General features: G+C 33.6%; 1 protein-coding gene across 1 annotated transcript; it reads left to right on the forward strand.

Moving 5' to 3' along the window:
• Positions 1 to 9,455: 9,455 nt before the first annotated feature.
• Positions 9,456 to 15,200, forward strand: LOC131639298 (COP9 signalosome complex subunit 1-like). The gene is made up of 6 exons (XM_058909802.1): positions 9,456 to 10,033; positions 12,839 to 13,159; positions 13,331 to 13,447; positions 13,549 to 13,634; positions 14,295 to 14,529; positions 14,741 to 15,200. Exons 1-6 carry the CDS (start codon positions 9,638 to 9,640, stop codon positions 14,915 to 14,917), a joined length of 1,332 nt encoding a protein of 443 aa, XP_058765785.1. The 5' UTR covers positions 9,456 to 9,637; the 3' UTR covers positions 14,918 to 15,200.
• Positions 15,201 to 15,591: the final 391 nt, after the last annotated feature.

Here is a 15,591-nt window from a genome sequence, read left to right on the forward strand (position 1 = left end):
TCTCTTATTTCAACTTTTGAATTCCATCCAATGGCCCACACACGGGGCGTTGTGTTCACTGGGGGCAATTACAATCGTCGTTCTAATATCGTGACCTTGCACTGTATTAATGTATAACTCATTACACATTTGCAAATTTATCCTCACTGACTTCACTAACTTGGACATTAGAATGATAACATTACAAGTAAACCCCTCACTTCGTCCATTGGAGATCTATACTAATATGTCGAAGACCTTCCATTTTGGACTTCACCAATCTACTATTGATTTTTTGTTCCACTTCAAAATAGTGGCGCCATTTGTGGGAACTGTCTCTTGATTCTCACGAAATTCCACATCAAACTTATATATTTTTCTTCGTAATATCATAGCAACTATTTATGTTAACCGATTAGGCCATCGTTAACTTCTACAACCGTGAACAATTTTATCTCCCAAGGAGACTCGATTAACCGTTCATCGCAATGGCGTCCATACGTCTGACATCGTCACGCTGGTCCTCGCCCTTGAGTTTGAAGAGCCACACCATCCCCCGAGATAGGTGGCTCGTTCATGTTCACTTCTCTAATTGTTGCTTCTCTCTATATCTCGACCACTCAACTGGTTGGACATGGAATTATTCCAATTGTTTCATCATCAACATTAAGGAAAATCATCGAAGCAACCTCTGCCCCAATGTAATTGTCATAAGCAGAAATGTCTCAAAATTTACAACGCCTCCAAACCACACTCGGGATGCAAGACGCAAACGAACTTATAATAATCATCTATTATTGAACATATGACTTCATATACAAGAGAGGATGAATTATGGAGGTTTGAAAATCAATGATTTAAAATAAAATCATTTAAAAAATAAAAGTTTAAAAACATTTTATCAAAACATTTGAATAAGTATGCAATGGAAATTCAAAGTAAGGAAAATTATAGAAAATAAGGGAGATAAGGTAAGAGAAATAACATTGAAAAATTATATTGGTTCGGCCAAAAAGGTCTAAGCATGTCCCTAATAATTGATCTTGAGAGTATCCATTATGCGTATTAGCTTTTAGAAGGTTATGCCCAGAACTCCCTTATACAAGGAAATGAAGTTTCAGGTTAACTTCTAACTAATCAACGAAGAAGGGATGAAGTTGTAGTCTTCAAACCAAACAAAGATTTTGCACAGGCTGATCTCGAACCAAGACGGAGTTTTGAGTTGGCTATCCTTCAAACTGAAGAAGAGTTTTATATTGGCTAACCATAAACCGATCTGAGATTTATACTTGGATGGACTCGAACCTACTAAGTTTTTTATATCTGGCTGAACTAAGAAACAAAGTGAGATTATAAACTAGGCTAATCTCGAATTTATAAAGTTTTTAACCGGGCTGAGGTCAAGAACCGTTGTAGAGATTTTTACTGGTTAATCTTCAGGAATAAACAAGAGTTTTTTCTTCAACAGCGAAGCTCACTAACCAAACAGTGATTACTCAAGAGAAAAATATACTTTTGATAAATTTATAATTTTACCCTTACCTTGAACAATATTTACCCAAGAACACTCTCAAAGTACTATGGATAAAATATGTGAGAAAAGTATGAAAGATTTAGAAAGTTTATGAGAGAAATGAAAAGTGATATTTTTTTTACATTTTTGGAATGTGAAAAGGTGATAGAGAAGCTCTATATTTATAGGTCAATACATTGTGTAAATATGGGTATAATCTATTGGCTAAATTAATTACCTAATAAATTATACTAATTAATTAGGAAATGCAGATAATCGATTGTTTTAACTGAAAATGGAATGTTTATATAAAGGATTGTTGCCAATCACTAAGAAACTCATAATCGATTATAGACTCAATTATCCATCATCTAAGCGATTAGGCCATAGATCCCGTCAGGTGAAAAGGTAGAGCATCTAGAAAAAGTTACTAAGAAAAGTGATGCAAGTAGAATTCTCTAGTGTGAAATGAACCAAAAAGCCAAAATAATAAGTAAGCTAGTCAATTCCCCCTACTAAAACTAAAAATTAAATCATGGACCATATAATAAAGTAATAAAAATAGAATTTAAGCTAATTATCTTGAATGAAGACTTCTAGCATGACAGACAGCATCATGAGTTACACAGACACACAACACACACGCACACACACATGCGCACACACACACACACACACACACACACACACACACACACACACACACACTAACATGACTAAATTATAACAAGAACTAGCTTGTGCCAATTTTTGGATGTGTTCCTTTGAGAAAAATCTCGAGTCACATGAAATGTGCTGCTAAAGTAATAAATGAAGGGACACATTATTTTTCTGATATATGTTTCATCACTTGAGAACATGTAATGATTCAAGTATGGGAGTGTGATAACTCACTATTTTTGAGATATTCAAGCCCTTAACACTTGAATTTATTTTGCTACTAAGCAAGTTTGTTAGGTTAAGTTAAATCTATTTTGCTATTTTAAGTAATTTTGTGAAGAGAATAATAAGTGTTCTCTTTTGTGGACTTTTTGTTGTTATTACTTGTGTATGTCTGCTTTGTGATAAGTTCTGACACGATAGAACAACGAAATCACTTTAACCTCAATTTTCAACAAAGTATTAAATGCAAAGAAGGTTACAATGATCAAAGATTCATGGCAATAGAGAAAATGTGGCAACAAAGTGAGGACTAGAGTGAAAATGAGTTAGAAACTTGACTGGATAAGATCAAGCACTGCAAGACAAAGTTATGCAAAAGATGTACTGCACATAATGACACCCTTTATGTCTGGTAGCACAATAGACCTGTCATAGGTTGTGTTATCCCTTAATGCTTAAAATTGTACTAGCTAGAGCTGATTCAAATGAAATGAGAAAGAATATGTTGTGATTAGGGGGCCAAAACCAAGAAATATCCACAAGACCCATGATCCAATGACAAGACAAAACCCTAAAAGCTAGGGGGTATAAAAGGAACCTCTTGTACAAAATGGAGAGAGGTTTAGAAGTTGGAAACTTGAGAAATTACTCTGAAAAATTATTTTACTGAAGAACAAAAAGACCGAACAGTAGTGAATAGTTCCTTACTCTCTCCCTCCATTGAAGAAGCGTTGAGGTTCTAGGTGTGACACAACTCGCCTTCTGTTGATTGAAAGATTGCAAAGAGTAAAGTGACATACTTAGGTTTACATTTTTTCATTTGTGTTTAGAAATGTTGAATGTAAGAACTTGTGTTGTTGTATTTCTTTTGCTCATCACGAGCTAAAACTCTCTGTGTTGAGCAATGTGAAGTTTAATGAAAATTTGTATTTTGTGTTAATATGGAGTGGTTTGTAGTGATGCATTTTATTATGTGAAATAATGTTATACATTTTTTTATTTGATTATTCACCTTATAAATAGGCAATAGTTGGTTAAGGGTTGAAAGATTCATTAACTAAGAGACTTCATAAGTAAGTTTAGTTGAAAATAGTAGAATAGACATATTCACTATATTAGTCACATTAAAGATAAAGGACTATAACCATATGGGAAATTAGAAGATGCAGAAAGACATGCTTTAATATTATTGTGAGACTTCAAGAGTTGTTCCCTTGACTTATTGCAGATATCGTGATGTTGTAGACATACACCACTAGATCACCTTCTGCCTCATTTGTCACGACATATCTCATTAGACAAACTCAAAATATGAACTTCATTATATGTACCATTACCCAACATACCTCTTACTATTTATTTAACTTCTTTATATTCACTTATATTTTGTTGTATTTCAACTTGAATCAGTAACAATTTAATAGTATTACTATCATTTTGCTCATGGCTACAAGATTTTAATGAAAGAATAAACTTAAATCATCACAATCTCTATGGGATCGATATGCTTACTTTTACATCATTTATTACTATTTAACTATGTATACGTCCACATAACACAAGTTCACACAACAATAAGATGCGACTGAGGGTTGGCCCTTAGATCATTTCTAAAAGATCATGCATGAATATTTCGTAAAAAGAATTTTATATTATGGAGGAAAAGATAAAATCACATACTTTCTCCGTGGCACCCTTTATTAACTATTGGGCTTTATCTACTGGGCTGGCCCAACCGACACATAAATTGATCCAGTAGTTTATAGGAAATACAATAATTGATTGAATTTTAGTTTGTTTTAATTAAACTAATTAAATTAATTTATTTAAATGAATAAATTCAAAAAATTAACTTATAAATTAGTCTAATAATAATACATAAACTAGTAGAAAGACATGTGCGTCCGCACGGATCCATCAATTTTAATTGGTATATAATTTTTCTAAATGCACTTATAAATATGAAATGATAAATTTAATTGAATAATACACAATAATATTTTTTTTATCAAAGTAATACACAATGATATGTTAAAACAGTCATAAATAATTGACCTTTGTAAATTTGTAATAAATTAGATATGTGAAAAACTAAAAAGAGTCCTAAATAATTGACCTTTTTAAATTTGAATTTTTTTTGAAAAAGAAGTAACATAGAAACTAATAGATTATGAAATGACTAATAGAAAATGAAAAATATTGATTTAATAGTTCAATTCTAATGACTAATTCAATTAAAATAGTTTAACTTATAGTTTTTTTTTTTTTTAGAGAAAAAGATTTATGACAACTGGCTCAATTCTATTGTAAAGTGAATTTTTTATAGTATTTTCAAATACTAGAGTATGTAAGTTTATAAATCATGAGAATTAGTCAATGAAAGAATTTTAGCAGTCAAGTAATTTTGAACAATGTCAATAAATAAAGCTGAATTAACGAATCAACTTATAGTTTTGTTATAATATATAGTTCACTTTAAATAGTGTGAATTGTATCTCAGTTAAGCTAGCATATTAAATATAATAGAAAATAAATTATGATATCATATATTATTTTTATTGTTCATATTTCATATCCTTGGTATATTCTTATTGAAAATGATTTACAAGAAATGATAGTCTTTTCTTGTGAACTCACATGAATGAAGATAGTATATTCATCTTTAATTTGTATGCACAATCCATAAAGCTTCGCCATGGATCAAAGAAGGCTCTAGATAATCATCTTAAAGCATTTTATGCGTTATATTGACATCTGAGTAAGCTAGCGAGAATCATAAAAAAAAACTCTCTGGCTTGTTTAAAGGACAACGTAGATTATACAAACTTCAATTGATATTTTTTTCCTGTTTGTATGTTACCATTTGATGCCAAACAAAAAATGATACCCGATGTCTCTACATCTTCTTTTTTACATTGCATAAAATTCAATAAAAATATCACATAAATCAAAATCGTTAGAGAGCATATATTATTGCAAGGAAGAGAGAAAAATAATAGATTTAATTAATTAGATATATACAAATTATAGTTGTTCCATACTCGGAATATTTATAAAGACATGACCTATAGCATGGAATATGCATATGGCCAAGCACTATGCCTTACCCAACAAACATGTAACTTAGCCAAGAACTGCATATAAACAGAAATCAGGTACTTAATCGATAGCCGAGTTATGAGCTGTTACTAGAGCATCTAGAGGTCGAAAGTCGGGATGGCAAGCCATTGTGGACGATGGTTACGAATTTTACAAGCCATTATGGGCGGTTACGAATGTTACCGTACTTATTGACAATTATAGACGTTACAAAAGCCTTAATGACCATTAGACCAATGACTTGCCTATATAAAGAGTCCTTGGAGAATGGAAAATGGGACCTGACTCGTCCCTTGATAGACATAGAAATGGGCTCCCACAAGAGGGATAAGCCAGACACCCTCTTGGGTCAATACCTATCACTATGGTTTTACCCAAATCCCCAAAGTCAGTCTCAATAACATCTGTTCCACAAGATTTCCCCATCTCTGAGTACAAGCTCCACATATCTGGTTTTTTACAGAAGAACAATAGCATATTTTTATATTAAAGAATAATCAACAATAATAAGAACGTTGCACCTTTTAGGATATGAGAGATTAGCGTCGGAGAGAATTAGTATGAGAGAATTACTACCCTTATTAACATCTAAGATTTCAGGGTATTTTTAATCACATAATGAGATAACGCTTAAATTAATAATCGATTGAGGGTATGGACCTCTCATTGAGCTTAACTGAATGGTCCAAACCATTATGGTCCAATCAGACACAAAATCCAATCAAATAATTCATATATAATTAGTGTTTAAGAAACAATTGACCATAATATAATATATTAATGATTAATTATATTAATGCATATTTAATTAATTAAATAATTAATCCAACGTAAAAGGATAAGATAACTGAACACAAGCATCCATATCAACAACAATTGAACAACAAATTTAGAATAGCTTTTTTTGCCTTTTGTCGATAAATGAGGCGAATGGCAAAAAAAACATTAGAAGAGTACCGAAATAGACCAAAGCATAAGAAGGCGCACAAAATACCCCGTGGTATATAGAAACACTTAACTGTACAATACCATAGGACTACTTCAAATGGGGAAACTGTAACAAAACCAACTCACTTACATCGTCATTCCTGACCACTCTTACATCAACTTCAAGGAGTAAAAGTTTGGGAACATGCAAGTGCATACATTTTTGCACAATTCGCCCATATACATCAGCTGTTGTTTTGGATGATTTGCACACTCGCACATAATAGTTGTTGTGGCTTAATCTTTGTGGATAAGAATAAAAAATCATGTAGCGGTGGTTCAATTTATCTATTGATTGTTTCACATCATCCATTTGAGCATTCAACGTGAACTTTCATGACAAAAACCATTGTATTAGCAATAGAAAATTAGGTGGATACTACCTAAACTTAAATTATAAGTATTAAAATAGAAGTAAAGTGGTAGAAATAGTCATCCAATGATCTTAATTCCTTACACATAAGCATACAAAACTTGAAACATCTTGCATTGGTTTTCTGAGACACAATAATAGTAGTGCAATTTCAAGTAGTTTCTATGGCACAAACATTGCCAATTGCAACTACATTGCAGTAGTAGAAATAGAGATTATTTTGAAACTAATTATAAGCTGACAGCAGACTTCATAACACGGTAAACATACACGTTTTTAATGCACTACAAAAAGACTCTACTATCTCGTCTTCATACAAAACATATAAACATATAAAGACGAGCATTATTTTAAGGAATTTTAACTTAGTCAAATCTTAATAAAAAACGTATAAACATATATGTTTATGAATCAAAGAGATGAACACAAAGTCTATAATGCTCTCAATTTAATGAGCATTACTTGAAAAATACACAACTATTTTGAAACAATAGAAAATATCAAACATAAACCAATTGTCATAAATAATGGCTCTTACACATTAGTGTGTCATGCTAATGCAGACTATGATTTATCATCATTAAAATACTCAATCAAAATAGTATGTTAATTGCATTGTACTTGAAAGCATTGAAACAAATAAACTATATTATAATGTGTAACTTGAGTATACACAAATGTGTGTAGGAGAAAAATAGTTGTACCTTGTAACGAAACAGACCTTAAACTGTGCAAAAAGTATCAGCAGATTGTCATAATTGATAAAGGTAGCAAGTGGAGTTTAATGATGAGTTGACCCTTGACTACAGAATTTTCAAAAATGTTGCAAGCTATCAATTTTTTTGCCCAATTTCAAATTCAATACAGGATGGAAAAGATGTATTTTTCCGTGTTGGAGAAAATTTAGGAAAATGACACTTTAGATATATTAGAAAATGTGTTGATATCCGAGGATATCAAATAAGAAAAACAACATTTAACATAGTTGAGTGTGAAACCGAAAAATGTGTTGTTAGTATCCAAATTCAATATATGACCAAATATAAAATAAAACAATGGCAAATAACATCACAAATACATTAGTTACAAATCAAAGTTAAAATTTAAAACTCAATAGAAGACAAATACACCATTTCAGTAAAACCAGTTAGAAAACACAGAATAATGTATAGTTAATAGGAGATTAAATGATAAGTCGAGTTAAAAAAACTTCAACAAAAGAAAAATAAGAAACATCAAATCCAATTTTCATGAACACAAAGTATAAACATTTTTACGAAATCCTTCGAAAATTAGTGTTAACTGGTTTGATTTGGGTGAGAAACATTGAAAGTTATTGCACTAAAAAGTATTTGGGTTAAACAAACCATAAAATAACAGAAGACAAATACACCATTTCAGTAAAACTAATTCTAAAGCACACAATGTTATATAGTTAATAGGAGATCAGATGATAACTTGAACAAAAAAACTTCAATAGAAGAAAAATAAGAAACATCAGAAACATGACAACTAGAAAACAACAAACATCCCCGTAGTATCTTTCAAATCTAAGCAGAAGACAAATAACATGGGACATACAAGCATCACAAACATGAACTTCAACTGCAACAGAGCAAAAAAAGTAACATAAACAATCCTGAAATTGCCATGTTTAGAAGAAAGGTAACATAAACATGAACTACAAACATGGACTTCAACTGCAACAAATACGAAAATTATAATAAAATATTTGGGTTCTACAAATAATAGAAAAAAGGCGAAGAGTCAGAACCTTGAAATGAATGATGCTTGAAATGAGTTTGAAGCTTCGACTCAGGAGGTTAGAGAGAAACAGAGACGGGGTGTGAAGAAGGAGTGGGGTTAAAGAGAAAAAGAGAGAAAAATGGAAAGAGTGAGTGAAGAGGGAGTGAGGTTAGAGAGAAAGAGAGAGAAGGGTGTTTTATGAAAGGGGGTGGAATGCAAAGTAAAAAGAAAGATGAAGTGTTTTAGTGGAGGAGAAAAAAAATACTTGAGACATGTGGTAATTAGAATGTGACACATGTGGCACAAAGAAAGTTGTGAGTGTTTTAATTTCAACATTTGTTGTTTACTAATTAGTACTTGTTGTAGTGTAATTTTTTTTGAGGCGAAAGAGCAATTTTGATAGAGTATGCAATTTATTTGTTATTCTTAGATTATATTATAAACTTGAAAAAGAGGGAAAAAGGTATACACTGACATCTTTACATCGTCAATCAATCATAAACGTGTATTCCGCCGAATCATACTTTTAATTTTAAAATATTAATAAAATATGATTGAATGTTATAATTATATTAGATGATGGTATAAAATAAAGGGAAAAGCTAACATGTGCCCCAAGGGCACAAGATAATTAGATATTTATAGAAAAAATTTCTTGGAACGCGTGCATTCAATGTATCGGAATTTTAAATATGTCTTTATTGCATTTAATTACATTTAGTTTTTTCTAATTATAGTATCCTTAACATGTGCCCTAAGTAGCATGACCCTAAAACAAATTTACAATAACAAAGTACTACCTTTAAATCTCCTTAAAAAAATGGTTGTACCCAACAAACACCAAAAATATATTAAGACCTCTTATCATGTCTGGTTTATTTTGACGTAGGTCCTTATACCGACAGTAGTGTTCACGGAAGTACTAATACAAAGGACAAGCATTAAGCAATTGGATCTCCGAATATAGTGATTCTCACATCCGAGCCCACATAGTAACTCAGTGAGTCACACCACACCCAAACAAACTCTCCAACCCAAACCCTAATCTCAATCCCTCAATGGACGGAGACGACGAGACCTCCGGAACAATGATCGACGAAATCTACGCGAACGGCGGCGAAGAAAGCGACCAGCGTAGCCGGAGAGCAATCATGAGCGGCGATCAACTCGACGTCGAAGCGTACGCGGCTCTGTACTCAGGGAGGACGAAGATCATGCGGTTGTTGTTCATCGCTAGCAAAAGCAAGAACCCTACGGTGCAGCTTGACACGCTTCGTATGGCGTATGATGAGATTAAGAAGGGGGAGAATACACAGTTGTTTAGGGAAGTTGTGCAGAAGATTAATGGGAGGTTGGGTCCGAACTATGAGATGGATTTGAGTTGGTGTGAAGGGGTTGATCGAAAGGCTGAGCAGAAGAAAGAGAGGCTCGAGAATGAGCTTAATGCTTATAGGGTATTTTTCTCTTTTCACGCTTTTAGCTTTTTATTATTATTTAAGCTATGTTTTGTTGGACCAGATACTTTTGATTTTTGTATTGTTATTGGTTGGAATTTGTGCATCATTTGTGTTCTGTTGATGCTTCTAGTTTTGACTGATTGTATTACATTCAGAAACCTTGTGGGCTTGCTGTAGGTTTTGCTTTTTGATTGGATAGAGCATCAGTACATTATGGTTTCCTTGCTTTTTTATAGATAGTAGAGTAGTCAATAGCAGCCAATAGCGCTATCCCGCTATAGCAGAGCAGTTCCCGCGCTGGAGCGGTTTCTGGCTTGCCATCCTTTCCCCTCTAAAAAACTTAAATGACCCCTTAAATATACAATGCTTTAATGGTAATTTTGGATTTTTCAATCAAATTTGAGTTGAGATTCAATCTTAACCTTCCTTCTTAGTTGTTTATGCACCTTAAGAGTCATGTGTGCTTTGATTTATGAATATTTTATGAGTTGAGTTATTTGTTTAATTTCACATTAAATATATGTTTGTAATTATTATATGTAATTTGTCTAAAAAATGATCAAATAGAGCGGTCATCCCACTATACGCCAGTGTAAGCAGTATCGCGAGTTGAATCGCAAAATCGTGAGTTAACGTCTCAATGGCTTGCCGACGTGCTGAACCGGCAGTAAGCTCGGTAGGTGAAATTTGGTAAACTCACCCGAGTTCTAAATGTGACTCGTTTCACTTTTGCAGAAAGGCACTTCAGTTTTAAGGTTTTTTTTATAGAAAAAACCCTAATTTTCTAGAACGAGCCTGGATTGGGTCGGGAACGATCAAACTTTCTCTTTTTCAAGGAAAATTTGTTGTATCATGGAATGGAATAACTCAACCGTTACCAAATTATTGCAACATAAATTCTCTTTGTCCCATTATTTCTTCCTTGTTAACATTCGAGCTGTTTCTTCCTCATTAACAAATTATTTAAACCATGGTTATTAAGATTTAGATTAAGATCGTAAGATCTTAAGATCTTACGAGTTTCACTGACCTGTATGCTGCGGCGCGCAGCCAAGATTGTCGGAGAAGGCGGCGCGGTCGGAGCGCAGTGTAAGAGCGTAACATCGTGGAAGCGGAGATCTATTGCGACCCACTTAGACTTGCTTCGACGCACTTCAATCTGCTTCGACCCGGTTCGACCTGACTCGGTCCAGCTTGAAAGTGACGTGTTTTAGCCGTTTTGGCCGTTTTTAGCTTTTAATATCAGTATCGGTTCCTTTCTCCTAGGGTTTTCAATATGGAAAATATCAACTCATTTAATGACAGAATTACACCATTTATTCTATTCAATTCCTTCTAATAAATGTTACGATTTCTTCTCATCTCTCATCAATCTTACAATTTCTTCTCATCTTTATTCTATGCCATTCTACGGATTCTACCCCACTTTTTTTCAATGTCTTCAATTTCAGTTCGCGCATCTTCATCTGCACCATCAAAAGTTCAAAAAAATGCTTCTGGAAGCAGAACTGATATTGCTTGGAAGCATGTTTATGTGTTGGATGTTTTATGTTAAATTTTGGAATTTTGGATGTAGTTTATGTTTATGTTAAATCTTGGAATCTTGGAAGTTTATGTTAATGTTATTTTTTTTAGTTATTTGTATAGTTTTGTTGATTTGGTGGGATCTTACGATTCACGCTCTTTTCATACCCCAACGATCTTGAGTGAAATCCCAATTTTGACAACCATGATTTAAACAAAATTACTTCCTCTTTTCTCTTTCACATTCAAGCTTCTTCTTTCTCTTCCACATTCAAGCTTTCTCTTTCGTTGAATTCCCTTTCAGTCAACAAGACATCGCCGTCGACGCGACTCGCTGCAGTAGTAGTGCTAAATTACATGTAAAAATATATTTTTCCACCAGTAGTAGGATCTTACGATCCGTGCTACGGTCCTCGAGTTATGATTTTTGAATCCTTTGCCGATTTTGCGTAAACTCTCGAGTTTTTAAACATTGCTATTCACTATTCCTTTTTCGGGTCGTCCGCTCTGCACCGTTATCAGGGTAGGACTACTCTTCGTGGCAGTTAGTGGGTTATGAATGTAGCAGAGAGATATTTTGATGGTGTTGTATTGATGAAAAGGTTTGTTCAGATAGTTGCGTGTACCATGTTCTGTGAATTCGTGAGGGTAGATGGTTGGGATTAGTAATTGTGTGCCCTCAGGCTGGAAATTCTGCTTAATCTTATAATTGGTTTCTGTTCTAGTACTTCGAGGAAACATATCAATCATTCAAGAGTATATTGTATCGTCAAGTTATTTCTATTTGATATTGTTGTGAATTCTGAAGTAGTTTCTGAGTGGAGCTTTACCTTATATAGGTGTTTGACATATGAAAGTGTTACTTTCCTTAATTGGCATTATGAAGTAGCTAGATGGATTCCACCCAAACCCAGTTATATAAGTGTTACTGTCCTACATACATGTTTAACCTTTTAAGATTGTATGTGAGATTTGTTCAATAAATGTATAAGGTGTGTTGAAGCAAAGAAAAAACTATTTCTTATAAAACACTTGACTGAATTGTCTGACACATGTTGTATGAGTGTCATTCGAGCGTCGGACACCGATGTGTGTCGAACACCGCGACACACCTTCTCCTAGAGGTGTCCGTGCTTCATAGCTCATTTTATATGATATTTTAATATGACTGTATGACTTGCTTTCTCTTTTTCCTTTTCCAAGTCCAACTACCTTAATTAAACTACAGTTGCTGTTTATACTCGCCGTCTAGTTCAGGATTTCATTAATTTTTTTCAGACAAACTTGATTAAAGAAAGCATACGAATGGGATACAACGATTTTGGAGATTTTTACTATTCTCATGGTCAACTAGGAGATGCTTTTAAAAGTTATGTCCGTACCCGGGATTATTGCACTACATCAAAGCATATAGTTCATATGTGTTTGAGTACGATTCTCGTCAGCATTGAGATGGGGCAATTTTCTCATGTCTCAAGCTATGTCAGCAAGGCAGAGCAGGGAACAGATGCTCTTGACCCGATAATAATTTCCAAGCTACGATGTGCCGCAGGATTGGCAAATCTAGAGGCCAAAAAGTATAAGCTTGCTGCTCGAAAGGTCTTTTCCCTTTCTCTCTTTTTGACTCTAATTAATACTAGATCACTCAAGGACTACTGCATGATCTATGTAACTCTGATCTGGAGTTTCAGGATATTCATTTATAATTATTTGATGCATGACAGCCTATTCCATTTTCTTTGGCAATCATATTTCCATGGTTTAATGCAGTTTCTAGAAACAGGCCCAGAACTGAGTAGTCACTATAATGACGTAATTGCATCTCAAGATGTTGCAACATATGGGGGACTTTGTGCACTTGCGACATTTGATAGGGCGGAGTTAAAGGCAAGTTCTACATTATATTTTCTTGATAATCCTTCTTATAAATAACTATTCAGAGACATTGGTGACACTGTCTTAATGATTTTATTCCTTATATTTTGCAGAGTAAAGTTATAGATAATTCCAACTTCCGGAATTTCTTAGAGTTAGTACCTGAAGTACGGGAACTGATTAATGACTTTTACTCGAGGTAAGTGGGTGCAAGTGCTCTTTGTTTTCTCTGCTATTTTCTTATGTTTTCTATTAGTAAAAGTATAATTGGGGTAGTTGTATGCTGTACAGTACATGTAATAAATAATTATGGTGATTAGTCATTAGGATAACTATAGGTACGTGGTATATTTATTATACACTTCTATCACATAGTTTAGACATACAGTTTTATCTCATATCTCTCTTTTCTTGTCTTAATTCACATGGTCTATGTGACATTGCTCACTACAGATCACTTTTTTTTCATGCTTAACTAAATTAAAGGTAAATTTACGAGTCTTGATTAGGCTGAGTTGCACTGGGCATTTCATCATGTGTGGTACTAAGCTGCTTGACTGAAAAATGACCAAAGTTTAAAAGAATAGATTGGAATATTTACGTAAGAGAATATAGCCGTGAATTCATTAGACATTGATAGTTAGACTTGATTGATATTTATGGGGTTAGTTTATTTTGTCCTTTCTATTTGTCAGAAAATTAAAACATTTTAAAAACGGATTTTGATTTTGATTATATAAATAATGGGTAATAGCGGTCTTGTTACATCTTTTATCTTGCTCAAATTGTTTGTATAACACTTTGTTTGATTTCCCTGTCTCTGGCAGTAAATAAATATAGTTTTTCGTTGTCTTTGCAGCCACTATGCTTCCTGTCTGGAATACCTCGGGAATCTCAAAGCAAATCTGTCTCTTGATATACATTTGCACGACCATGTCGAGACACTTTATGATCTAATTCGTCACAAAGCCCTAATCCAGTATACACACCCATTTGTGTCTGTTGATTTGAATATGATGGCTAATGCATTCAAGACAACTGTTGTCGGACTTGAGAAAGAACTCGAAGCATTGATTACTGATAATCAGATACAGGTTTGGTTTGAGTTACTATGCCTTGTTTCATGTTTGTGGTTCATAGCTCAACCAGCCTGAATTTTAGAAAATTATACAAATATTAGTATTGCATTGCATATACATGTCCAAATAAATTTGGCATATGATTTTAAAATTTTCAATGTATAAAGAAAAATCTGTCTTGGACTTGAACAGCTCATGATTTATGGAACCTTTTGGATCTGTGCAGGCTAGAATTGATTCACACAACAAAATATTGTATGCACGTCACGCAGATCAAAGGAATGCCACCTTTCAAAGGGTTCTAGAAACTGGAAGAGAATTTGATCGTGATGTTCGCTCCATGTTGCTGAGATCAAATCTAATTAAGCATGACTACAATGCTAGGGCATCAAGGAAACTTTGATCATGAATTGAAGACAATGGGACCGAGGTTGCTGTTTTACATATTCACAGAAAATAGTCAACTACAATAGAGCAAGTTTGAACGATGATTTCCCTTCCTTGCGGTGGGTTGAATCAAGGCTGCAGCAAATAGTAATTGTACAACATTTAACTATATATTATGGTTGTTTTTTGTATATACTCTTTCATAGTTCAAATTAATCTGTCACTAAATCTCCATTTCTTATATGATGATGAAGATAGGTACCAGAAAAATGAAATAAAGACGGCATAATTTATATTGATATGATGAATAGTTCAGGCCTGTAAGAGTGATATCAGGTCATGGGTTCTGAAATCAAGAAGGCGGAGAACTAGTAGAACATCAATGGTCTGTTAGATAGGAGCATGTGATCCTCTTCCAAATTGAATTGAAATCCAGTTTACCTATACAATCTTTTCATGTTTGTTTGTATTGGATTAGAAAAAAATATGCATTGGAGTGACCTTTCCAATTCTCTGTTGAAATTAATCTCAACAAAATCAGAGGTTATTAGCAGTGTTTTAAAAACCGGACTGGCCGATTGGACCGGGAACCGGACAGGTAACCGGCCTAGTCCAATAGTTGGATCGGGAATGTCATCAAATCGGTGTGAACCGGTCAAAACCGGTTTAAACCGCTAAAATCGATGGTTT

The sequence above is a fragment of the Vicia villosa genome, unplaced genomic scaffold (assembly GCF_029867415.1).
Source record: "Vicia villosa cultivar HV-30 ecotype Madison, WI unplaced genomic scaffold, Vvil1.0 ctg.002580F_1_1, whole genome shotgun sequence".
Lineage (NCBI taxonomy): Eukaryota > Viridiplantae > Streptophyta > Magnoliopsida > Fabales > Fabaceae > Vicia > Vicia villosa.